A 24,311-nucleotide genomic window follows, 5' to 3' on the forward strand; every position below is an offset into this window, starting at 1 on the left:
TCTTGAGCAATGTAAGAAATACTATTAAGTGGTGAAACAGCAGAGGAAGGTTACAAATCCAATTCAATAATGAACCATTCCCCACTGTGACAGCTCATTCTGAAAAGACAAACTGGGAAACTGCTATTTTCAGTGTACAGCTGACCCTCGAACAACATGGGGCTCAATGGAACTGCACAGTTCAAACCCATGTTGTTCAAGGGCCGACTGTATATGAAACCATTATGAAATGAAACAAACTGTTTCATTGATAAAATGCTGCCATGGCCAAAACAGCAGAAAATAATAGTACAGTGAAAATACAAAGGTGAAGTCAAATTTTAGACTTTCATTGGATCAAATTTTAGACTTTCTATGGTGACATATTATGCCTAGAGAGACTCTAATTAAGGAGGAGAAGCATATGATTTATTTAATTAATATCATAACAACTTTTTTAGCTCTGGAAGATAGAAAAAGTCACAGCTGTACATTTTAATAGATCCCACATAACCAAGCTATCATTTCTGCTTTCAAATTGTGTCAAAGGCCATATCCTGTCCAAAAGAATATTGCGACCTTGTGAATTAATTCAAAGGCCACACTGTGTCTAAAAGAATGTTGTTACCTTATGAATTGCAGATTTATGTATTTTGCTTTAAATACAAAGAGGCAAGAGTCTGAAATGATGTAGAAAAAAAAGCAACTTTGCTGTAGAGTCCCTGGAAAGAGGCCATGCATAATCAGAGATTGTGTTTTTAGTATCCAATTCTGGGTTCCTCATGATATGAATATATGGTCTAAGATAGTTACATATTCAAAACATTCAAAAGTATATTTTAAACTATCTTTCACCTTTACTGCAACCAACTGAATACTCAGACGCATCTCTCACTGAAGAAAAATGGTGTCAGGCACAGTCATGCACAGCCTGCAGTGTCATCTGCACGTGGCAGCTTTGCTCCTGCATAACTTCCTACCCACCCAGACACTAACCCACTCACTCTCGCTTCTGCCCAGATGGGTAAGTGATTAAAAAAGAAAAGAGCAGGGCTTCCCTGGTGGCTCAGTGGTTGAGAGTCCGCCTGCCGATGCAGGGGACACGGGTTCGTGCCCCGGTCCGGGAAGATCCCACATGCCGCGGAGCGGGTGGGCCCGTGAGCCATGGCCGCTGAGCCTGCGCGTCCGGAGCCTGTGCTCCGCAACGGGAGAGGCCACGACAGTGAGAGGCCCGCGTACCGCAAAAAAAAAAAAAAAAGAAAAAGAAAACAGCAATAAACTACCTGCTGGTGCGGAAGGTCAACCTATGGAACCCACAGGTAATACAGACTTACCAACCGTGAGCCTAGTTCCTCCCCGGAAAAACAGGGACAGCAATATCCGCCCCCAAAGGGTAATTATAAGGTTTAAATGAGATAAACAGCGTAGAACCTGGAGCCTAGCATGCAGTAGGTACTTGATGATGGCTCCCATGCCAGACTTCCTCTCCTTACTTCTGGTTGGTCCACCCAGCTTTAGCCGCCTGTATCCTCACCATCCCTTCCTCCTCCTGCTGCTCCCCTCCAGCTATATAATCTAGCGCTTCTACTGTGTCATGTCCAAGGCATCGGTGGAAGAAACTGATGTTTGTCCAAAATAAGGTTTAAATTTATTGCTAGCCTGCTAAATCACAAACACTTGCTTATTCCCCAATGTCTACAGGTAAAATTAAGAGTTTTCTATGTGATAATTTTTTAAAGTAATGTACTCAGTTCCTGAATATTCGAATATTCTTACTAAATTGAGGGCAAAAGCTCTTACTATAAAATTTTTTTGAAAGCTTAAAAATTAATAATCTAGACAATAGGACTGGATAGTGTTCCGTTTAGCAACGGCACTCATAAAGAGCTACTTTACGGGGCTTCCCTGGTGGCGCAGTGGTTGAGAGTCCGCCTGCCGACGCAGGGGACACGGGTTCGTGCGCCGGTCCGGGAAGATCCCACATGCCGCGGAGCGGCTGGGCCCGTGAGCCATGGCCGCTGAGCCTGCGCGTCCGGAGCCTGTGCTCCGCAATGGGAGAGGCCACAACAGTGACAGGCGTATCGCAAAAAAAAAAAAAAGAGTTACTTTATGAATCATGGGAAGGGCAGCTTATCCACTCTTGACTATATATATAAATATATATATAATTTATAATATATATTAAAAATATATTTATTAAAGTTTCCTCCTACTTACTTTAACATTAAATAAGTGAACAGTATCAAGGCAATTCTTTAAGCCAAAGAATTCCTAACAGGGGGTTTCATAGTTAACAGAGGCTTTGGATCTCATCACTAAAAATTCTAGAATCACACGAATACAAGTCCTTCCACATAAAATACGTTAGACAAATATATATTATATATTTAATGAACACAGAAACAGAGACAAATAAAAGCTAACCATAATTTAGGCTTCATTCTCCTGCTAAAACTGCTTAGCTTATTTTAAACTGCTATTTCTTTGTTTCACCTACCATTCCCGGGCGAGCTTCTTATAAGCCTTTTTAATATCAGCCTGACTGGCTGTTCGGCTGACCCCTAGGACTCTGTATGGGTCAAAATCCAACGCAGACAGAATTTGCAGGATCAGAACCAGAACTATCAAGAACTGCCAGGAAATGCTCAACTTTTTCACTTCCATTTCTCTTCCTTTCCAGAGCTGAAATGATTGAAGAGGCAGTAAGTTTTAGTGGTAGAAATCTGGAGAGTCTTGCTTTCTAGGTAAAGGTATAAGATATACAGATGAAAAACAAAACAAAAGATACTTTGCAGGAAAAGTGCCAAGCTGTTTGACCACATCTTCTTAAATGAACAATCTTGCTACTATTTTTGAATATCACAAATAAGAACTATTATAGATGAAGAGATGAGCAATAAGAATAGCAACTCTCCAAAATCCTTGTATCAGAAAAGCTTCAGAAATGACTGAAAACGAATGAGAAGAAGAAATAATAAGCAAACGTGGGAAAACATACACAGGGAAATCAAGGCAACTACATCTCAAATACACTATTTCACTTATTCTAACAATAATAGTTTAAACTTAAAATATGTGGTTAGAGAATACCTCACTGAGCACATGCTAAACAAATTCATGAAATCTTAAGATTTACCATGTGCAAAACTACAAAATGAGATAGTTGTGATGCTCTTGGGAGTTAAACAAGTATAAGAATGAAAGTGAAATACTCTAAAAAAAAAACTGCAGTTACAACTTTGTGTGCCCCAATTCTATTCTTTCTCACCATGCCCATTCAAACAAGAAAATAAGAAGCTGTTCTTTAATCACTAGCAATACTGTCATTACAAATGGAGACCTCAGATGAAAAAAAAGTGGTGAGAAAAATTTTAGTTTGCCACGTGAAGGGGGATTAATGGCAAAGATCGTAGACCAGGCATGGTCTTCAAATGTTAAAGCTCCAGCTCTGGTGAGTGTAGTGACTGAATTCACTGTGGATTTTGGAAATAATCCTGGCTGGTAAATGAACAAGGTAGTGCTGTACTGCAGGGACATTTACACTCCAGGAGTATGATCTTTGTGATATCACACAATGATTTTTCAAGGGCCATATCTTGGTTTCTCACAAATCACTAAAATTTTAAGGATCAAGTATCTAATATGACATCTTACTTAAGGGAGGCAAAGCTGTAACATTGTGGATTTTGACAAGTGGGAGTCTAAATCCTCAAGAAATTGACTAATCTGATGGCCACTGTTTAGGACTGCAAGCATGCTGAATAAGATCCTAAAACAAACTAGTTTCTTTTCTGTAAAGGCAATCTATAACCTATTCTCTCACAAAACACATACAGCACGCTAAAAACTGAGAAGGTGATGAACCTACTAATTAAGCACATGGACTCTGGAATCAGACTAACATTGGGGTCTGTCCTCTACCACTTTATGACCTTGGACAAATTACTTAAAACTTGCTAAGCCTCATGTCCTCCTTCATAAAATGGGGGTAAATAATACCACCTTGAAAGGATCAAAATGGGAGTTAAACGTATGTAAAGGATTTACTGAGCACGGGGTCAGCAGCCAATTAGCGGTATTTACTGCCATTATTTTTTCTACCATGCAGTGCAACCAGTGCCTTATTCAACTGTGTCAGTCGCCTCCACTTAGAGGGCCCAAGTGCCGGGGGGCTGTGTTCTTTTGCTGACAGCTCGACGGTGCCGGCCTCAAGGCAGGAAACAACCTGCCCAACAGGTAGGCTATCGCCCTCAGGCAGTATACCCCGGACCAGGCAGCCGGTCCCAAAGACATGGTTAGCTCTGAGCCCCGCCTCGAACTCCCGCCGGAGGTCGCAACCCTCCAGGAGACAGCCTCATCCCTCGCCGCCCCCGAGAACCCTGGGCCAGGCCCTATCGGCTCCGGGTTCCCCCCGGGCCCAGCGGGGACCGGGAACGAGGAGGAACTGACGGGAGATCCCTGAGCCCGCCCGGCCCCGCCGCGTCTGCGGCTCCGCGCGTCACGCCGGGAAGTAGTTACCTGGAAAGGGCACCGTCCTAACCGGCTGCAACGTCCGTGCTCCAGTTACTCCGCGGGGCCGAGAGCCTCCGGTCCACACCAGCGCTCGCCGGGGCCTGGGGAGGGGAAAGAGGAGGGACGAGCCGGAGGGCAGTCACGTGACACTTAAAGGCCCGGCGCACCAAAGGCGCGGACTGAACAGTTCTAGGGCTTCAACTTTGAAAATCTGTTTTGACCCTTGCTACCCGCCGTCTGCGCGTGGACCTGGCGCGGTTGTCATAGGAACGAGGCTCCTGCTCCGGCTGGATCCAAAAGGATGGTGGCGACCAAAGAGGCTAAAACGTCCTTCCTAGCGAGGCGAAGTCGCGATGCATGATGGGATGCCAAAACACCTCCCCTATCCAGGGAGGAGTTTCCACTTCTACCAGGAGATGGCCCTTGTCTAACAACAGTTGCTGGGGTGGGGAAGCAGTCGCTGGTCCCTATATTCTCTTTAACCCTATTCATAGAATCCTAGAGCGTCAGAGTTGGAAGGGACCTTAGAGATCGTTTCTAGTCCAACTCCACCGTATCCTGATGGGGGAGATTGAGACCCAGAGACGGGCAGGGACTTGCCCAAGGCTTAGAATCCAGGACTCCTAATCCTATATACCCAAAAGCGATCTCCACTCTAGAATGTACCAGGTCCTGTCCTAAGCACGGGAAAGGGATATGTGTATGGTGATGCTGGTGGGGGCGGTGGAGGAGAGGCACAAGTGAGTGAGGTAAACTTTCATTGAGCCAATGACATAGGTTCCTTGGGGATGTAAAGAAAGACATTTCATGTCCTCCTGCCCTGCTTATTTAGTCTTTATCTCCTGTGCATTTATCACTATCTAACATACTGTATCTTTTATTTATTTATATTGCTTATAATCTGTTTCCTCCCACTGGAATGTAAGCACCTAAAAGCAGGGCTTTTTGGACTTCCCTGGTGGCGCAGTGGTTAAGAATCCACCTGCCAATGCAGGGGACACAGGTTTGATCCCTGGTGTGGGAAGATCCCACACGACGCGGAAGAACTAAGTCCATGCGCCACAACTACTGAGTCCACGCGCTACAACTGCTGAAGCCCATGAGCCCTAGAGCCCGCACGCCTAGAGCCTGTGCTCCGCAACAAGAGAATCCACCGAAATGAGAAGCCTGAGCACTTCAGCAAAGAGTAGCCCCTGCTTGCTGCAACTAGAGAAAGCCCGCGCGCAGCAACGAAGACCTGACACAGCCCAAAATAAATAAATAAAAGCAGGCCTTTTAAAGTCTGTTTTGTTCGTCTCTATATTCTTGGTGCCTCTACAGACCTTGGCACAGATAAGATCTCAACAAATATTCGGGAATAAATGGATGAATGGGGCTGAGGTTTCACTGCTCAAGAGAATACATTCTAAAGTGGATTCCCGGTTGTGTGTGGACCTTGAGTTGGGCTCGGGTTTAAATCCTACCCGCCTCTGCCACTTACTACCTCTGTGATCTTGAACAGTGACTTCACTTCCTACAGCCCCAGCGTCCACATCTGGGAAATGGAGGAAAAGACTATCACCCTGGTAGGATTGTAGTCAGGGAGAAATGAGGTAATACAATGTAAAGTGGCTAGCACAATGTTTTTTTAATTGAACTATAGTTGACATAGGAGCAATTTTTGAAATGAGGAAATGAGCCGTACAAACGGATCAGAGGACATGATTTCTGCCGGTTTTTTTCTTTGTGGGAGGTGCTAGGGTGGGAGGGAGGGAAGAGGGGAATGGGAGACCTATAAGGTGGACTTGGTTGCATGAGACAAGTTTGGCAAAATAAACCAGGATATCTGGGCACGGGGCGGAGACTTATGGTTTCATTGGGGGCAGGGCAGGGGGCTAGAGGGGAATGATGCCCAGGAGAGGGTCGAATGGGGCGGGACAGACCATCGCTCCAGGCATGACAGTCTCTTACTAGAAGAGTAACCCACTCCGAGTCTGCGAAAGCGAAGTGGTAATGAATTCCCGCAGAGGCCCTTGACGGAGCTGCGCGGGTGTGCCCTGGGGGCGGGTCGCACCCTGCGGGCGTGGCAGGGCGCGGGGCCGGAGCCGATGGGCTAGAGGTAGTGAGGTAGCGGGGCCGAGGGGCGGTGCAGTAACGCTGGGGTGGGTTTCCAGGGCGGTGCCTGGGGGCGGGACCCAGGGGCGCGGGGAGATGGGGCGGGGCGGAACGCGGTAGCAGGTCCCGGGGCAGGTCCTGAGGAGAGGGCGGGGCTCGGCGGCCGAAACCCGGAAGCGCTCAGAGGCGGCCGGGGCCTCTGCCGTCTGCCCGACATGGACGAGGCTGACCGGCGGCTCCTGCGGCAGTCCCGGTTGCGGCTGGTCGGCGAGCTGCAGGTGGCCGCGCTCTGGGACGCTCTGCTGAATCGCGAGCTCTTCACCCCCGACATGATCGAGGACATCCAGGTGCGGCCCACCACCCCCCCAGCCGGCGCCCCCAGCTTCCCGCGCCACGCACACTTCAGGTCACAGATGGGGACAGCGAGGCCGCGCGGAGAGGGTTGCTGAAGCCACACCGTGACTTAATGGCCGAGCTCCCGCCCTCTCCTCTCGCGTCTGTGCCACGCAGTACCCGCTCCCTTTGGGGAACCATTGTCAGGGAACCCCGTTTTCCCGCAGGGCGTCGAGCCCACTAAATTGCCCAGAGGAACCAAACAACCCCAAACGCCTTTTCGAGGGTTTGCTAAAGCGATTCCATCAGAGTACACCGTTAGCTGCTGCAGCGGTGTACTGTTTTTTCCTCTTCTAACGTGGAGGTTCAGGAAACCCATTTGGGCGGTCAGACTGCCTGACACTGTATCCTCTTCGATCTGCAGTGTCCTGGGCTGTGAAGTGGGGACAACAGCAGTACTGTCCTGAGGGCTAAAAGAGATAACGGGTGTGAAACAGTAAAGTTTCAGGCACAGAGTGAGGGCACATCATATGGTAGCTGGCTGTGCCCTGTGCTCCTTGGCCAGCCCCTCATGAGTTACGATTATGTCTTGTAAGGGGTTTGGAGATGAGGGGCCTACTGCAGGTAATGAAGAGAATAATAAAGTCAAACATTTGAGGTTCTCTTTAAAAGCACTGTCATGTCTTTGGCTTATTTGACTCTCCCCACAGGCCTGTGAGGTCAGGAGGGAACAGGAGGTTTTTTTTTTTTTTTTTTTTTTTGCGGTACGCGGGCCTCTCACTGTTGTGGCCTCTCCCGTTGCGGAGCACAGGTTCCGGACGCGCAGGCTCAGCGGCCATGGCTCACGGGCCCAGCCGCTCTGCGGCATGTGGGATCTTCCCAGACCGGGGCACGAACCCGTGTCCCCTGCATCGGCAGGCGGACTCTGAACCACTGCGCCACCAGGGAAGCCCACAGGAAGTATTTTTTACCAGAAGATACAGTGGGAATGTGTGGCTTCCTAGAGGCCCTTGCACAGTGCCCTGTGGGCTGCTTGCAGGCCAGTTTCTGCATCATCCAGGAACTTGGCCTGATCCAGTGAGGAAGTCTTTAATAGGATAAATATCATATGGAAAATTGCCAATGAATAATAATATTACAAGAAGTCTTATGAGCATCTGCTGTGTACTGAGGAGTGGAAGTGATTTGAGGCCATACCCTTGCCATCAGGTACATTCACAGGAGTCATAAACTCGAATGTCATTGGAGGCCCAATGGGTGGGCACTAGAGCGGGCAGCCTCTGCCCTGCCCCCCAGCTCCAGATGAGTATGGTTATACCAGAATGTTGGCCCAGTGTTGCCAGGTTAGGGTTTTTTTTTTTTGGCTACGCTGTGTGGCTTGTGGAATCTTAGTTCCCTGATCAGGGATCAAACCCAGGCCCTTGGCAGTGAAAGCGCAGAGTCTTAACCACTGGACCACCAGGGAATTCCCGAGAAGGTGGAAATCTTGATTTCGATGTCGAGTTCCCTGATTTTAAATGTTAGCAAAAATAGCACAGGGAGCTCTTCTCAATATTCTGTAATAACCTAAAGGGGAAAAGAATTTGAAAAAGAATAGATGCTTGTATGTATATAGCAGAATCACCTTGCTGTATACCTGAAACTAACACAATATTGTTAATCAACTATACTCCAATATAAAAAAAATGTTAGCAACAAATTTGGAATTTTTAAAGAATGTCTTATGAACAATGGGCCACCATTTTGCCACCCCTAGTATGGCGGAACCACATGGATCTGGGCTGTCATCTGGCTTTGTTACATATTAGCAAGTTGCAGCACCTTTCTTAGACTCAGTTTCTCTCATCCATAAGGTGGGGATAATTGTAATTTAACCCCTTAAGTTTGTTGAGGAGGACTAAATGAAATGATGCATTTAACACAGTGTCTGTGAGTGTTCAGTAAATGTTGAGAGAAACCAAAACACCACGATTTACTTGCAGAGAAGTAAGCATGCAGCTAATTTTGCTAATGAGAATTACCTTCTCAATGAAGGTCTGTGCTATTCCATATAGGAGCCATAAATCACATGTGGCTATTTCAATGTAAATATGAAGTAATTAAAACTGAACAAAAAATGCAGCTCCTCAGTCATATGACCCAAGTTCTCAGTAGCCACGTGTGGCTGATGGCTGCCATATTGGACAGCACAGATAACATTTCCATTATCCTGGAAAGTTCTCTTGGACCACGGTGCTGTAGGATATTTGAGGACAGGGTGATGTCTTATCCCTGTGGAACTTGCCCAGAGCTGGGCCTCAAAGGACAACCAGCAGATAACCTGATCCCCGTCTCGTTGTCTGGTACCACCATCCTGACACCTGTCAACCTGGACCATTCCTGCAACTTCACAGTCCACCCGATCAATGCCCAAGTCTTGTCAATTTCCGCTCCTTATTTCTCTGGTATGTCCTCTCGCTTTTCTCCATTCCAGCTGCAAAGTCTCTGCCACCAACTGACTTGGCTATGGCCCACTCCCTGCCATTGTCCACCCTACCCCCAGGATGATTTTTAAATTTTTATTATTTATTTATTTTTAATTTTTAAATAAATTTATTTATTTATTTTTGTCTGTGACAGGTCTTTGTTGCTGTGCACGGGCTTTCTCTAGTTGCGGCGAGTGGGGGCTACTCTTCATTGCAGTGCATGGGTTTCTCATTGTGGTGGCTTCTCTCGTTGCAGAGCACGGGCTCTATGTGTGCGGGCTTCAGTAGTTGTGGCACGCGGGCTCAGTAGTTGTTGCTCGTGGGCTCTAGAGCGCAGGCTCAGTAGTTGTGGCACTTGGGCTTAGTTGCTCCGCGGCATGTGGGATCTTCCCGGACCAGGGATTGAACCTGTGTCCCCTGCATGGGCAGGTGGATTCTTAACCACTGTGCCACCAGGGAAGTCCCAGGATGATTTTTTAAAAGGCATCTGACTCTGTCACTCCCTTCTTTTTATTTGTTTATTTATTTGGCTCTACCGGGTCTTAGTTTCATCACTCGGGATCTTCGTTGCAGCTTGCGGGAACTTTTAATTGCGGCATGCGAACTCCTAGTTGCGGCATGTGGGATCTAGTTCCCTGACCAGAGATCGAACCTGGGCCCCCTTCATTGGGAGCGCAGAGCCTTAGCCACTGGCCTACCAGGGAAGTCCCCGTTACTCCCTTCTTAAAACTCTTCAGTGGCTTCCACAGCTTTCTTGACACAACAGTGCAAAGGTCTCCTCTCTCACTTTGTCTCCCCCCTTATGTCTCTCATTTCTCTGAATTCACTACTCACTTCCTAATGTTCCCTGGGGTCTCAGCTAAGATAGCCCCTCCTGGAGGCTTCCCTGACGCCCCAAGGCTGAGTTGAGTGCCCCTGTACCCTTCCAGCCCCATGTGCTTTCCCTTCTGTCACTTCTCTCTTTGTTGTGCCGTTGATGTGTCTGTTCACATCCCCCGCTAGACGTTTGGTCCTTGAAGACTGCGACGCTTTGCTGCTGCATTTTCAGCACTTGGCACGGTGCTGGGCACACCGCAGACACCTCCAACATACTGACTGAAGAGATAAAGACTGGCAGGTGGCACACGCTCAGTGCAACTACAGGCTCAATGTTTGCAGAGGTGCCTGATTGTTTAGACTTAGGTAGATGGGGAATGGGGGGACAGGGTGAGATTCGCAGGAAGGCACGTGGATAATAGTGCCATGTCTTTCTTTCCAAACAGCGGGCAGGCTCTGGGTCTCGGCGAGATCAGGCCAGGCAGCTGATCACAGATCTAGAGACCCGAGGGAGTCAGGCCCTTCCTTTGTTCATCTCCTGCTTAGAGGACACAGGCCAGGAGACTCTGGCTTCGTTCCTGAGAACCAGCAGACAAGCAGCAAAGCAGGATCCAGAGGCCATCAGACCCCTGAACCTCAAGCCTGTGGTGCTCGGACCAGTGAGCCTCAAGCCAAAGGAGCTGAGAGGGGCGGAGCAGGATCCGTCGAGGCCGAGCCCAGGAAAACTCGCTCCGGTGGTGCTGGGGCCTGAGGAGCTCTGGCCAGCCAAGCTCAGGCCCGAGGTTCTCAGACCAGAGGCCCCCAGGCCAGTGGACATTGGTTCTGGAGGATTCAGCGAAATCCGTGAGTACCAAGAGTGGGTGGTGGGTGGGTGTGCTGAGCGGTCATTGAGGAGTGACCAGTGGTACAGCTGGGTAGGGTGAGGCTTAATTTAATTTTGCTGTTGTCTTTCTGAGTACTCATAGGGGATGGGTGGACTGTTCTGGTAGGTCTTCAGGAGAGCCCCTGCTCTGAAAAGCAAGCGTTGAAGTCTGTTTTGGATGTTGGAGGTTTTGATCAGTATTTCCAGATCAAGCTATTGTTTAGGATTTTGCCTTTGGCTCCAGGTGGGTGGTATGGACTAGCCCAGGCCTGGGGGCAGGAGGGAGGCAGCTGCCCCAAGCAGGCACCGTACATACCCTTACCTCCTTCCCTCACAACAGCCCTGCAAGGCACGGGAAACTGAGGCTCAGGGAAGTTAAGTCATCACCCAAGGTCACAAAGCTGCATCCGGTAAAATGCAGAAATCCAAAGAGTGCAGCTGGGTGATTTTTACCTATGGGTACACACAGATAACCAAACCCCAGATCATGAAGACACAGAACATTCTGTGGGGGTGGTGGGGGGTTGTGGTGGTGAGATGAATTGGGAGATGGAGATTGACATATATACACTAGTATGTGTAAAATAGATAACTAATAAGAACCTGCTGTATTAAAAAAATAAAGTTAAATTTAAAAAATTGCATTTTCTACTTAAGGAATTTAAACAAAACAAAACAAAAAACAGACATAGAACATTCTGGTGTCCTATCACACTCTCTTGTACCTCTTTCCAGTCTATTCCCACTCTTACCCCATCCAAGGGAATCACTATTCTGAGCTCCGTTGTCATAGATCCCTTTTGCTTGTCCTTGAACTTCAATATAAATGAAATCCTATGTAAACTTTGAGTCTGGATTCTCTTGCCATCATTATGTTTGTGAAATTCATTCATGTGGTTGTGCATATCAGTAGTTAGTTCTTTTTCATTACAAGGTAGTTCTTATTCTGAATCATCCACAATTTATTTAACCATCTCTTGTTGATGGACATGTGGTTTTTTGTTAGGGCTTCGTTTCCATGGCAGCACATGGAGATCCAGCACATCCTTTTTCATGGATGCCTAGTGGGCCATTGCATGGATGCTAATAATAATAGTAGTAGTAATGGTTAACCTTACTGAGTGCTTACTTTTTGCAAGGCACTGTCTGGAGTGCTCAATAAATGATATATTTATTTATTTATTTATTTTTGGCTGCGTTGGGTCTTCGTTGCTGCACGTGGGCTTTCTCTAGTTGCGGCGGGCGGGGACTACTCTTCATTGCGGTGCTCGGGCTTCTCATTGTGATGTCTCCCCTGTGTTGGGGAGCACGGGCTCTAGGCGTGCGGGCTTCAGTAGTTGTGGCACGTGGGCTCAGTAGTTGTGGTTTGCGGGCTCTAGAGCGCAGACTGAGTAGTTGTGGAGCACAAGCTTAGTTGCTCTGCAGCATGTGGGTTCTTTCTGGACCAGGGCTTGATCTTATATCACCTGCATTGGCAGGCGGATTCTTAACCACTGCGCCACCAGGGAAGTCCCCTCAATAAATGATTTAATTTAATCTTACCAACTCTCTTGTAAGGTAGGTGCTACAGTTTTCCCAATTTACTGGGTTTTTTTTGTTTGTTTGTTTTGTTTATGTTTTTTGGCCGTGTTGCTCGGCTTGCAGGATCTTAGTTCCCCCACCAGGGATTGAACCCAGGCCACGGCAGTGAAAGTGCAGAGCCCTAGCACTGGACTGCCAGGGAACTCCCCAGTTTACTGTTGAGCAAAGTGAGTGACAGATTGAGAAATGACTTGCCCCAAATCACGTAGTTAGTGAGATGGAAACAGGACTGCAGTCCAGGCTTCCCCACTGTCTGCTCTGCTGTATGGTCTCACATGTACTTTGCACTATATTTCATTTATCCAACCTCTGTTAATGGACATTTGTGTTGTTTCTGCAGTGGCCTTGCATGTTCATCTATCTCCGACTGGGGATACATTTCTAGAAATGGAATTACTGGGTTAAAGTGTACATGTTCCCATCTGATAGATGCTGCCAACTTGGACTTCAAAAACATGCCATTTTATAATCACACCAACCATAAGTGAAGGAGACCATTTTCCCACACTCTTGCCAACAATGAGTATTAACATTTTTTCCTATGTGATGGGCAAAAAGTGGTATCTGTTTTCTGTGCTGGATAACTGCATAATTTTGGATGACTCATTAACGCAGAGAAACAAACATACATACTGAGGGTCTGGGGAAGAAGACCAGTCCTGGAATTATTCTACCATTAGGGAGGGAGGCAAAATACAAAGTCCAACTGTTGCTATCTTGTTCGGGGAAATGTCAGTGTGAGTCATTTAGGGCCAACAGTCTTGACTTAAAGCTTCCTGGTCTTGTGTGAGTTATTTTATTTCCTGTTTGTTGTGAATATTTTTTCCCAGTGGGAGCTTAAATCTGAAGGGTAAATGATAATAACAATAATAAGATCACTTTAAAATGTATATATTGATACACAGTGCTTTTCAGGTCATCAGAACAACCCTGTGCAGTGGTAGACAGGGCAAGCTCCTCTGTTATCATGCCCCATTTACAGGGGAGGAAGCTGGGCTCTGAGAACAACTCAGTCACAAAGCAAGTTCAAGGTCAGAGCTAGGACTTGGGCCTTGGTCTCCTGGCTTAATAGAGCGACTGCCCCATCCACCCATGATCTGCTGAAGGATGTCCCTTTTAGGAGCTGGGCTGGAGGCTCCTAAGTACTGCACAGGAATGTTTCCCAAGGTCGGTTTCATGGTGACCCACAAAGGAAGAGTTCTGTAGTCATACCAGTGGATGAGTAGGATTAGGGCCATCAGCTGGACTTCTCAGAGCCTTTAATAAGTTAATATGGGAAAGTGTGCTCTAGGTCAAGGTTTCTCAAGGGGGAGGGGCAATCTCCCCTCCCCACAAGAGATATTTGGCAATGTCTAGAGACATACTTTGTTGTTACGACTGAGGGTGGGTGAGTGCTGTTGGCCTCTAGTGGGTAGAGGCCAGCGTTGCTGCTAAACATCCTACAATGCACAGGACAGCCGCATAACAAAGAATAATCTGGCTTAAAATGTCAAGAGTGCTGGGATTGTATATACATACTGCTCTGGAGTATGAGTGTTAATAATAATCATAGCTGAGCTCACTTTTATTAAGTTGTCAAATGTGTCGGGTTTTATGTACCTCACATGTACTAATGAACTGAGGCATCACTGCAGCCCTATGAGGTTGGTAGTTGCTCCTCTTATCCAATAATACAGATGGGAACTGTAGCGGCCCCGAGACTGAATAACTTGTCCAATGTCACGCAGCTGGTAAGTGGTAGAGTAGGGATTTGAACCCAGGGACTCTGGCTCCAAAGTCCAGATCCACTCCATCTACTGCCTCATAAAGAACTAATTCTCTCATTCTCTTTCTTGTTCCTGTTTTTGTGCCATTTACTCATTAGTTCGCTCAGATATTTACTGAGTACTTGCTGAGACCTAGGCATCAGCCTGGTGTTGGGGACGCAGCATTAAACAAAGCTGCAGAGTCCATGCCTTCGCATGGGAGGGTCAGACATTCAATCCATGCCTGCATAGCTGGGTCTTTAATCACCGCTGTGGTTAGTGCCTCAAAGAAATTGAATACAGTGTTTTGGGGGACTTACCAGAGTGGGTGGCTTTGTCTTTTGATGTTCGGTGGGAAATGCCTTTTCCTTCAGAATGGAATTAACTTTCTTCGTTTTGGACATGATGCCTTGTCACTGCTTGTCTCAGCCAGGACCGCTTGCAGGGGGCGGGCTGGGAGAGCTGTTGGTGGCGGCATGAGTCAGGGTTCTCCAGAGAAACAGAATATAGATATAGGGATGTATAAAGAGATTTATTATAAGGAGTTGGCTCACGTGATTGTGGAGGCTGAAAGGTCCACAGTCTGCTCTCCTAGAGACCCAGAAAGCCCACGGTATATTTGTGGTCCAAGTCCAGAAGCCTGAGAACTAGAGAGCTGATGCTGTACATTCCAGTCTGGGGGCAGAAGACCCATGACCAGCTCAAAGTCAGGCAGAGAGTGAGTGAATTCTCCCTTCCTCCACCTTTTTGTTCCATTCAGGCCCTCAACAGATTGGATGGTGCCCACCCACCGTGGGGAGGGTGATCTGTTTACTCATTCTGGAGATTGAAATGCTCATCTCCTCCAAAAACATCCTCCCAGACATACGCAGAAATAATGTTTAAGCAAATATCTGGGCACCCCGTAGTCCAGTCGAGCTGACACATAAACATAAATTGGCCATCATGGTGGCCTGCTTACCTGGGCTAAAACTTTCTTGAAAGTTGGCTTTTTAGCCCTACCTGGTCTCCTGGCCCCTTCACCGTGGAGCTGGTGAGTGTGTTCACCTTCTATTAACAGTCAAGCTCTCTGAGTCTCCAGTTCCCCTCTGGCAGCTGGGGATAAATGACAGTCCTTCGCAGCTGCAAGGCCTGCTCCGAGCAGTCAGTGAAGCCATTCTTGGAAAAGACTTCACGTGGGGCCTTGCCTTGGGCGAGCACTCAGGCTGGTTGGCTTCCTTCTGTGATTTCTGAGTTGGCAAGGGCCAGCGCTAGGACATCTACCCCTCCTTCCCTTGGGCAGCAGAGAGGATGTGCTTCCCCCCTTCTCCTTGTGCTGGAGACATGGGCATATGCCCAGTAATGCTCAGGCTATGACTGATTCTTTTGCACACACACTTGTCCATATGTGCTTCTTGTCCCCACGGGAGCTGTCATTTTGGGAAAAACGGCTTTCACGCATGGTACATCTGACCATGTCATCCTCCGTGAGGGTCCGCAAGCGTGCCATGCTCTTGTACCCCTCCCTGCCTTTGTTAGTGCTGTGACTGCTGCCTCGAGCCTTCCCTACCTCTTTATTTTGGTACCTTTGTCTGTTTACTCCTTCTACAGAGGCCTGTGGACCTCTCAAGAGCAACCATTTTGCTTTGTGTACCTTTGAAAATTTTTTATTTATTTCTATTTTTTTTTTTATTTTTGTAATTTTTACTTTTTTTTTTGGCCGCGCCATGCAGCACGCAGGATCTTAGTTCCCCGACCAGGGATCGAACCCCTGCCCCCTGCAGTGGAAGCATGGAGTCTTAACCACTGAACTGCCAGGGAAGCCCCCCCCTTTTTTTAAGTAAAAAGTAAAAAAAAAATTTCAAGTTTTATTTAGGTATAATTGACGTATAACATTGTGTAAGCTTAAGGTGATGATTTGATACATGGATATACTATGGAACGATTACCACGATAAGGCTAGTTAACACATCCATCAACTCACATAATTAACACTTTTTGTGTATGTGTCATGAGAGCATTTAAGATTTACTTGCTTAGCAACTTCCAACTATGTAATACAGTACTGTTAAATATAGTCACTATGCTCTACATTAGATCCTCAGAATGTATCCATCTTAAAATTGGAAGTTGGTACCCTTTGGCCAACATTTCCCCACTTCCCCAGCTAGCCACCACTATTCTACTCTCTGTTTCTATGAGTTTGGCTTTTTTAGATTCCACATGTAAGTGAGATCATATAGTATTTGTCTTTCTCTGTTTGACTTATTTCATTTAGCATAATGCCCTCAGGGTCCATCCATGTTATCGCAAGAGGCAGAATTTCCTTCTTTTTTGTGGCCTAATAATATTCCATTGTATATATACCACATTTTTTATCCATTCATCCTTCTGGGGACACTTGGGTTGTTTCCATGTCTTGCCTATTGTGAATAATGCTGCAGTGAACATGAGGGTGCAGATAGCTCTTCAAGATCCTGGTTTCATTTATTTTGGATATATACCCAGAAGTGGAATTGCTGGATCATATAGTATTACTATTTTTGATTTTCTGAGGAACCTCCATACTGTTTTCCATAGTGGCTGTACCAATATACATTTCCACTAACAGTGCACAAGGAGTCCCTTTTCTCCACATCCTTGCCAACATTTGTTATCTCTTGTCTTTTTAAATAGCCATTCTAACAGCTATGAGGTATATCTCACTGTGGTTTTGATTTGCATTTCTCTGATTAGTGATGTTGAGCAACTTTCACGTACCTGTTGGCCATTTGTATGTCTTCTTTGGAAAAATGTCTATTCAGTTCCTCTGCCTATTTTTTAACTGGATTATTTGGGTTTTTTGCTATTGAGTTATATGAGTTTTTAATATATTTTGGATATCGATCCTTATCAGATATACAGTTTGCAAATATTTTCTCCCCTTTTGTAGGTTGCCTTTTCATTTTGTTGATTTTTTCTTCTGCTGTGTAGAAGCTTTGTAGTTTGATGTAGTTCCGCTTGTTGATTTTTGCTTTTGTTGCTTGTAATTTGGTGTCATATCCCAAAAAATCGTTGCCAAGACTAGTGTTAAGGTCTTGTGTTTTCTTCAAGGAGTTTTATGGTTTCAGGTCTCACATTTAAGTCTTTAATCCATTTTGAGTGATTTTTGTGAATGGTGTGTAGGGGTCCAATTTTATTCTTTTGCATGTGAATATCCAGTTTTCTCAACACTATTTATTGAGGAGACTCTCCTTTCTCAATTGTATGTTCTTTGCTCCTTTGTCATAAATTAATTGTCCATATATATGTGGGTTTATTTCTTGGCTCTCAGTTCTGGTCCATTGATCTGTGTGTTTTTCTGTCAATACCATGCTGTTTTGATTACTATAGCTTTGTAGTATAATTTTAAATCAGGGAATGTGATACCTCCAGGTTTGCTCTTTTTTCTCAAGATTGCTTTAGCTGTTTGGGGTCTTTTGTGGTTCCATATAAATTTTAGGATTATTTTCTATTTCTGTGAAAAATGTTGTTGGGATTTTGATAGGGGTTGCATTGAATCTGTCGATCCCAATTTTATGTTTTTGATGTCACAATTTATATCTTTTATATTGTGTATCCATTAACAAATTATTATAGCAATAGTTATATATATTTTTGTCCTTTAACCTTTATACTAGAGTTAAGTGATTAACACTCCACCACCACAGTATTAGAGTATCTGATTTTGACTAGGTACCAGTGTGTTCTATATTTTCATGTGTTTCCACGTTACTAATTAGCATCTTTCATTTCAGCCTGAAGACTTTCTTTCTGCATTTCTTGTAAGGCAGGTCTAGCAGTGATGAACTCCCTCAGCTTTTGTTTGCCTGGAAAAGTCTTTCCATTCCTGAAGGACAGCTTGGCTGGGTAAAGTATTCTTGGCAGGCAATTTTTTTCTTTGAGCACATTGCATATATCATCCCATTCTCTTCTTGCCAGCAAGGTTTCTGCTGAGAAGTCTGCTGATAGCTGTAAGGTGGTTCCCTCGTATGTGAGGAATTTTTTTCTTTTGTTGCTTTTAAAATTCTCTCTCTGTCTTTGATTTTAGACAGTTTTATTGTAATGTGTCTTGGAGAAGATCTTTTTGGGTTGAAATTGTTTGGGGATCTGTGAGCTTCTTGAACTTGGATTTCCAAATCCCTCCCCATATTTGGGAAGTTCTAAGCCATTATTTCTTTAAATAAGCTTTCTGTCCCTTTGTCCCTCTCTTCTTCTGAGACTCCAATAATGCATAGATTGTTTCTTTGAATGATATCCTACAGGCTTTACATACATAGGCTTACTTCATTCTATTTCATTTTTTTTCCTATGTTTTCTTCTGAATGGGTAATTTCAAATGACTTGTCTTCTATACAGATTCTTTCTTCTGCTTGGTCACGTCTGATGTTGATGCTTTCTGTTGCATAGTTCATTTCATTCATTGTATTTTTCTGAGCCACAGTTTTTGTGTGTGTATGTGTTTAAGATTTTCATCTCTCTGTTAAACTCCTCATTTTGTTTGTGTATAGGTTTCTTGATTTTGTTGAATTGCCTTTCTGTCTTTTCTTATAGCTCACTGAGCTTCCTTAAAACAATTTTGAATTCTTTATTGGGCAAATCATAGATTTCCATTTCTTTGGGGTCAGTTACTGTGGAAAACTATTGTATTCTTTTGGTGGAATCTTGTTTCCTTGATTTTTCATGTTCTTCAAAGTCTTATGTCGCTGTCTTTGCATTTGAAGAAGGTGTAACCTCCTCCAGTCTTTACTCTTCAATGTGTCCTATATAATTGGATTTTTGCACCAATCGTGTACTGGAACTTCTCTGCTGGACTCCTGGACTTCCACAAAGGCACTCTTGTCTGTGGGTGATTGTGAAAATTGGTGTTCTTTGGGAGGAGGAAGGTGGTAGAAAACTCTTATTCTGCTATTTTGATGATGTTACTCTCTCACTTTAGGGATCATTACTGCTAATTCAGGAAATGAATACATTTTTCAGTTGTAGATAATGGTATATTTTTGGGGTGCAGTGGAATTTTGGAAATGAGCAGTTGTTAAAGATTTAAGTCTGTGGCCTAATAGGAGTCTTCAGGCTAGGTAAAACCATTTCTAATTTAAAAGATGGAATGTAAATGCATTTCTGGCATGACTTTTATTTTTTTATTATTATTATTTTTTTTTGTGGTACGCGGGCCTCTCACTGTTGTGGCCTCTCCCGTTGCGGAGCACAGGCTCCGGACGCGCAGGCTCAGTGGCCATGGCTCACGGGCCCAGCCGCTCCGCGGCATGTGGGACCTTTCCGGACCGGGGCACGAACCCGTGTCCCCTGCATCGGCAGGCGGACTCTCAACCACTGCGCCACCAGGGAAGCCCCTGGCATGACTTTTAAACTGGCAAAAGAATAGTTCCCAACAAGGTCCAGGCCCACTCTGAGCAATGAATGGCACCATAGTTGGATCATGAGAATAGTCTCCAGTGTGACTTGGAGATGGTCAATGTGTTCTATTTGTTTAAAAAAGAAAAAGTCCTGTAACCTTGTAGGCTGGTGGCCAGTTGACTTCTTGCTAGTTGAAATGAAAACTCTTTTGATACTGAAGGAAAAATGACCATCTTTACTTATTTATTCATTCTTCAACTATTTCCTGAGGACCTACTGTATGCTGGGCTCCATGGATTCCACAGAGAGGGAGCAGACCTGGAGCTTCCTTATGTCTTTCTGTTCTAGAATTTCACATAAATGGAATCACACCATATATACTCTGCTGGCTTTTTTTTACTTGGTCTGGGTTTTTGCGGTTATCCATGGTGTTGGCATGTAACTCATTCCTTTTTAGGCTCTGTGGTATCCCTTTGTATGGCTGTATCACAGTTTGCTTACCCATCAATTTGTTTTTTTTTATTTTTTAGTCTTTTAACAACTTTTATTTGTGACATACAGCAGCATTAATCATCTTTATCATGTTGTACATTACATCCCTAGTACTTACTTAGCATTTTAAATTAATTAATTAATTAATTAATTAATTTTGGCTGTGCCGGGTCTTAGTTGTGGCACACAGGATCTTCGTTGCGGCATGCAGGATCTTTAGTTGTGGCACACAGGCTTCTTAGTTGCGGCACGTGGACTTCTTAGTTGTGGCATGCATGCAGTATCTACTTCCCCGAACAGGGATTGAACCCGGGCCCCCTGCATTGGTAGTATGGAGTCTTACCCACTGGACCACCAGGGAAGTCCCCCCATCAACTTGTTGATGGACGTTTCGGTTGTTTCTGGTTTGGGGATTATGAATAAGTCTTCGGTGATCATTCACAGGCAAGTCTTTTTGTGCCCATTGTGCTCATTTCTCTTGGGTATATATATACCTGGGAGTGGAGTTGCTGGTCAGAGAGTAGGTGTGTGTTTAACTTTATTGGAAACTTCTAAGCAGTTCCCCAAGGTGGCTGTGCCACTTGGCTCTCACCAGCAGTTCCTGAGGGTTCCTGAGTTCCTGCTTCTCTGTGCTTCTGTGGGAGCTGTCCTCACAGTGTCCCTTGCCCTTCCCCTGTTGGACCCCGACATTCACATTTTCCTTCTTTCTCTCTCTCCAGGTGCTCAGGACAGAGCCAAGGGAAATGCTGACTTGGTGAGTCTTCATGTGATTCGGGGCCAGTTGTGTTGGCTTTGGGTTCTTCGGCTCTCCACTTCCCAGATCCTTCCTGCAGCTGTGTCAGGAGCCCAGGGAACTCAACCCAGCTGGAGAGAGGGTCCCAGTCCCAGGCCTTCTACAGCACCCTGGCCCTGGTGCAGCTCTTCCTGCGGCAGATAGTCTAACTCTGCTCTTTCCTCGTCTGTGAAGTTTAGATCTGACGAGGGGTGGGCATCAGGATCGGCTGCAGCAGCCTCCCCGGACCAAGTCAGTCTCTGTCTTAGTCACAGCATTTATCGTGTGCCTCCTGTGTGTCAGCCCTGGGCTTCGTGCTAGGACACCTGGGAACAGACCACTCGAGTTTCTAGCCCTCATGGAGCCACCAGCCTAGCAGAGGCTAGTCACACAAAGAAATATATAAGTATAAATACTGTTAAGTACCATAAGCAAAAAGAACAGGCTGCTGTGAGAGAGAATTACTAGGGAAACGTTGAACCTCTGGAGGAAGTGGCCTCAGACTCTCCGAGGGTGGCCCGGGTGAGCGTCTGCTGGCAGATCTGACCACACGATTCTCAGGTGCTGCCCTGGACTGGGCGACCTCTAGGGCCTTTTGGGGTGAATGTCTAGGGGAGTTGGATTTCTAAGCTAGCAGCTCCTATCCCTGAATACTGCGCTGGGAGCTAATCTTTGGTCCCACGTTTAGCTGTTCATCTGTCACACAGCTAGTGCGCACCCTAGTCTGCTTCGCAGTCTGGAATGCTGGGTGTAGATCCCAGACCCCTCCTTCAGAGGGAGGCAGACTGCATGCTCTGTCCCATCTCTCTAAACTGTCTACCCCATGAGTGAAAGCCAGGGGGTCGCCTTCTCTCCCGAGGAGTGCAACGAGACCCTGGTTTACGTTGGTCCCCGTGCTTGGGCAGGCATACGTCCTGAACGCAGACCCCTGTGGACACTGTCTCATTATCAACAATGTGAACTTCTGCCACGAGTCGGGGCTCGGGACCCGCACGGGCTCCAGTATTGACTGTGAGAGGATGCAGCAACGCTTCCGCTTGCTGCATTTCGTGGTGGAGGTGAAGTGTAACCTGACTGCCAAGGTATGGTCCCTGTGCACAGAGAGAGATGGGGGGCGGGCGGGGTAGTGTCCCACGAGGGACCCTGGAAACAAATGACTCCCCAAGATGAGCCCTTCGGTCTGTAGGACTGTGAGAGGCAGTATGGTTCAGTGGTTACCAGTGCAAGCTTCAGACTCAGAGACCCGGGTTGAGGACTGGCTCTCCCACTCCCTGTGTGACTCCCAAGCCTTAGCTTCTTTGTCTAGACAGCGAGAACCATGCTCACCTCCTAGGGTCATTGTAGGAGTAAATAAAGAGTGCCTAGCCCAGCATCCCTTCCCCAAGGATGGTGGCTATTGTGATTGCTGTGACTGTCATTACTTCACTATTGGCCCTGGGAGGAGGGGGCAGGCCTGGGACAAGGACCTGATCCCTCAGCGGTCTGGCTCACCTTCAGCCCTCTCTTGTAGCAAATGGTCCAGGCTTTGGTGGAGCTGGCGCGGCGGGACCACAGTGCTCTGGACTGCTGCGTGGTGGTCATCCTCTCTCATGGCTGTCAGGTAGGCGACCTCACCTCCTTGGGCAGGTGCCTGGGAAGGCTGCCCTGAGAGGCTGTGCAGAGCCCCATCCTTTCCTGTGACCAAGACACCCTGGCCCTGTAGGAAGAGCCGCGGGGCCCTGTCCACCTCTTGTTGTTTTCTCGGGAGCCATTTGCCCTCTGAGGGGTTGATGCTCCTCCTGGGTGGCACGGTGTCCCTTGGAGAAGCTGTCTGGGAGAGGCAGGAAAAGACAAGCTGGATTTTGTTCAGAGCTGGGCTCAGCTCATAAGAGCTCCCAGTTCCTGCCTCGGTCCTGCTTGGTGTTGTTCCGGGCCGTTTGCTGCTGGCTGGGAGTCGGGACACTGGGACCCACTCTGGGCTTGGCCACTAATGTGTTGGGTCATTGTGGCCACACCCCTCCCCCTTCCTGGGCCTCAGTTTCCCCATCTTTTGAGTTGAGGGGTTGGACAGAACAGAGGTAACAACCCCTATGGGTTGCACAGTGTTTTCAAAACTGGCAGCTTTAGCACAAATATCAGGATTTCCGGCTTCTCTTGAAAAGCCCCAAAGGTCTGACCTTCTCAGGCCAGCATCCTCATGGAGCGAAGCTCTGGCCTTTGGCAGGGCAGGGGCTGCCCGTTTGGTTCTTTCATTCACAGTGTGGTTCCTAGACCGGCAGCCTGGGCATCACCTGGCAGCTCTCGAGAATGCGGACCCTCATTCAGAGCCTGCACCTTAACGAGATCCCTGTGCACATAAAGTTTGAGATGAATTCGTCTAGAATAGCAGTTCTCAACGTTTCACTGCAAGAGAGGTGCCTGAAGGACCAGACTGCTGGTCCCACTACAAGGGATTCTGATTTAGGAAGTCTGGGTGGGGCCCAGGAATTTGTATGTCTTACAAGTTCCCAGGTGATGTTGATGCTGCTGCTTCAGGGACCACACTTTGAGAGCAGCCGATCTGGAGGTAGCTGCCCAGTGTCCTCGAGTTAGGCTCTCTGGTGCTTATAGGCATGTGAGTTTCAGACCCCTGCAGTAGAGGTGGACAAGGGGCTGCCCGGAACCGACCTGCTGTAACTCAGCCTTGTGCCCCTGGGTGGGACCTTCTAAATGCTTGGCCCCCACAAAGCCTCTGAACAGGCTGTTGGATTCCTACCCTGACTTCTTGGGTTTGTCACCAGGATTCATGGTTTTCTAGGCTAGCCACCTCCAGTTCCCGGGCGCTGTTTATGGCATGGATGGATATCCCGTGTCTGTCGAGAGAATTGTGAACATCTTCAATGGAACTGGCTGCCCCAGCTTGGGAGGGAAGCCCAAGCTCTTCTTCATCCAGGCCTGTGGCGGAGGTAGGCCGGTCCTCAGCCTCCCTGCCCCTGTGAGTCTAGTGGGGAAGCAGCCACCGCCTACTTCCTTCTCCATCGCTCCTCTCGATGTCCCGGGGGTTGATCCAGGCAGCCGGGGGCGTCCCAAACATGGTCACTGCTCTCCGAATGTGGCGCCTCCACCTCGCTGGAGTAGCTTCAGCTCTGTCCAGCCTTTAGAGGTTCGCGTCTTGCATCCCACAGTGCCATAGCATCGGGGATCATTCAGATGTGGCCACTTCAACCCCAGAGACGTGGCAAAAACAAACAATGCAGAGGAGAGAGAAAACCTCTTTCATTTTCCTTATCATCATTCCCCTGACCTCCATCAACCAGACTCCCTTCCCCCTTTCGCAGAGAAAGGGA

General features: G+C 46.9%; 2 protein-coding genes across 6 annotated transcripts in view; one reads left to right on the top strand and one right to left on the bottom strand.

The window, feature by feature from the left end:
* Positions 1-4,815, bottom strand: part of DNAJC16 (DnaJ heat shock protein family (Hsp40) member C16) — a 38,588-nt gene extending 33,773 nt beyond the window's left edge. For all 3 annotated transcript variants that reach the window (XM_060141369.1, XM_060141368.1, XM_060141370.1), the window contains exons 1-2: positions 4,498-4,815; positions 2,477-2,661 (exon numbers count right to left, since the gene is read on the bottom strand). In XM_060141369.1, the coding sequence (XP_059997352.1) occupies positions 2,477-2,643 (167 nt within the window). In that variant the 5' untranslated portion in view covers positions 2,644-2,661; positions 4,498-4,815. The remainder of the gene's footprint in view (positions 1-2,476; positions 2,662-4,497) is intronic.
* A 1,947-nt stretch (positions 4,816-6,762) lies between these two features.
* Positions 6,763-24,311, top strand: part of CASP9 (caspase 9) — a 30,265-nt gene continuing 12,716 nt past the window's right edge. Inside the window, exons 1-6 of one of the 3 annotated variants that reach the window (XM_060141373.1) lie at positions 6,763-6,932; positions 10,646-11,042; positions 20,954-20,988; positions 21,912-22,088; positions 22,517-22,606; positions 23,783-23,930. In XM_060141373.1, the coding sequence (XP_059997356.1) occupies positions 6,801-6,932; positions 10,646-11,042; positions 20,954-20,988; positions 21,912-22,088; positions 22,517-22,606; positions 23,783-23,930 (979 nt within the window). In that variant the 5' untranslated portion in view covers positions 6,763-6,800. The remainder of the gene's footprint in view (positions 6,933-10,645; positions 11,043-20,953; positions 20,989-21,911; positions 22,089-22,516; positions 22,607-23,782; positions 23,931-24,311) is intronic. The other 2 variants (XM_060141375.1, XM_060141374.1) reach the window with 2 other exon arrangements.

Source organism: Lagenorhynchus albirostris, chromosome 2, assembly GCF_949774975.1.
Source record: "Lagenorhynchus albirostris chromosome 2, mLagAlb1.1, whole genome shotgun sequence".
In the NCBI taxonomy this organism is placed as follows: Eukaryota; Metazoa; Chordata; class Mammalia; order Artiodactyla; family Delphinidae; genus Lagenorhynchus; species Lagenorhynchus albirostris.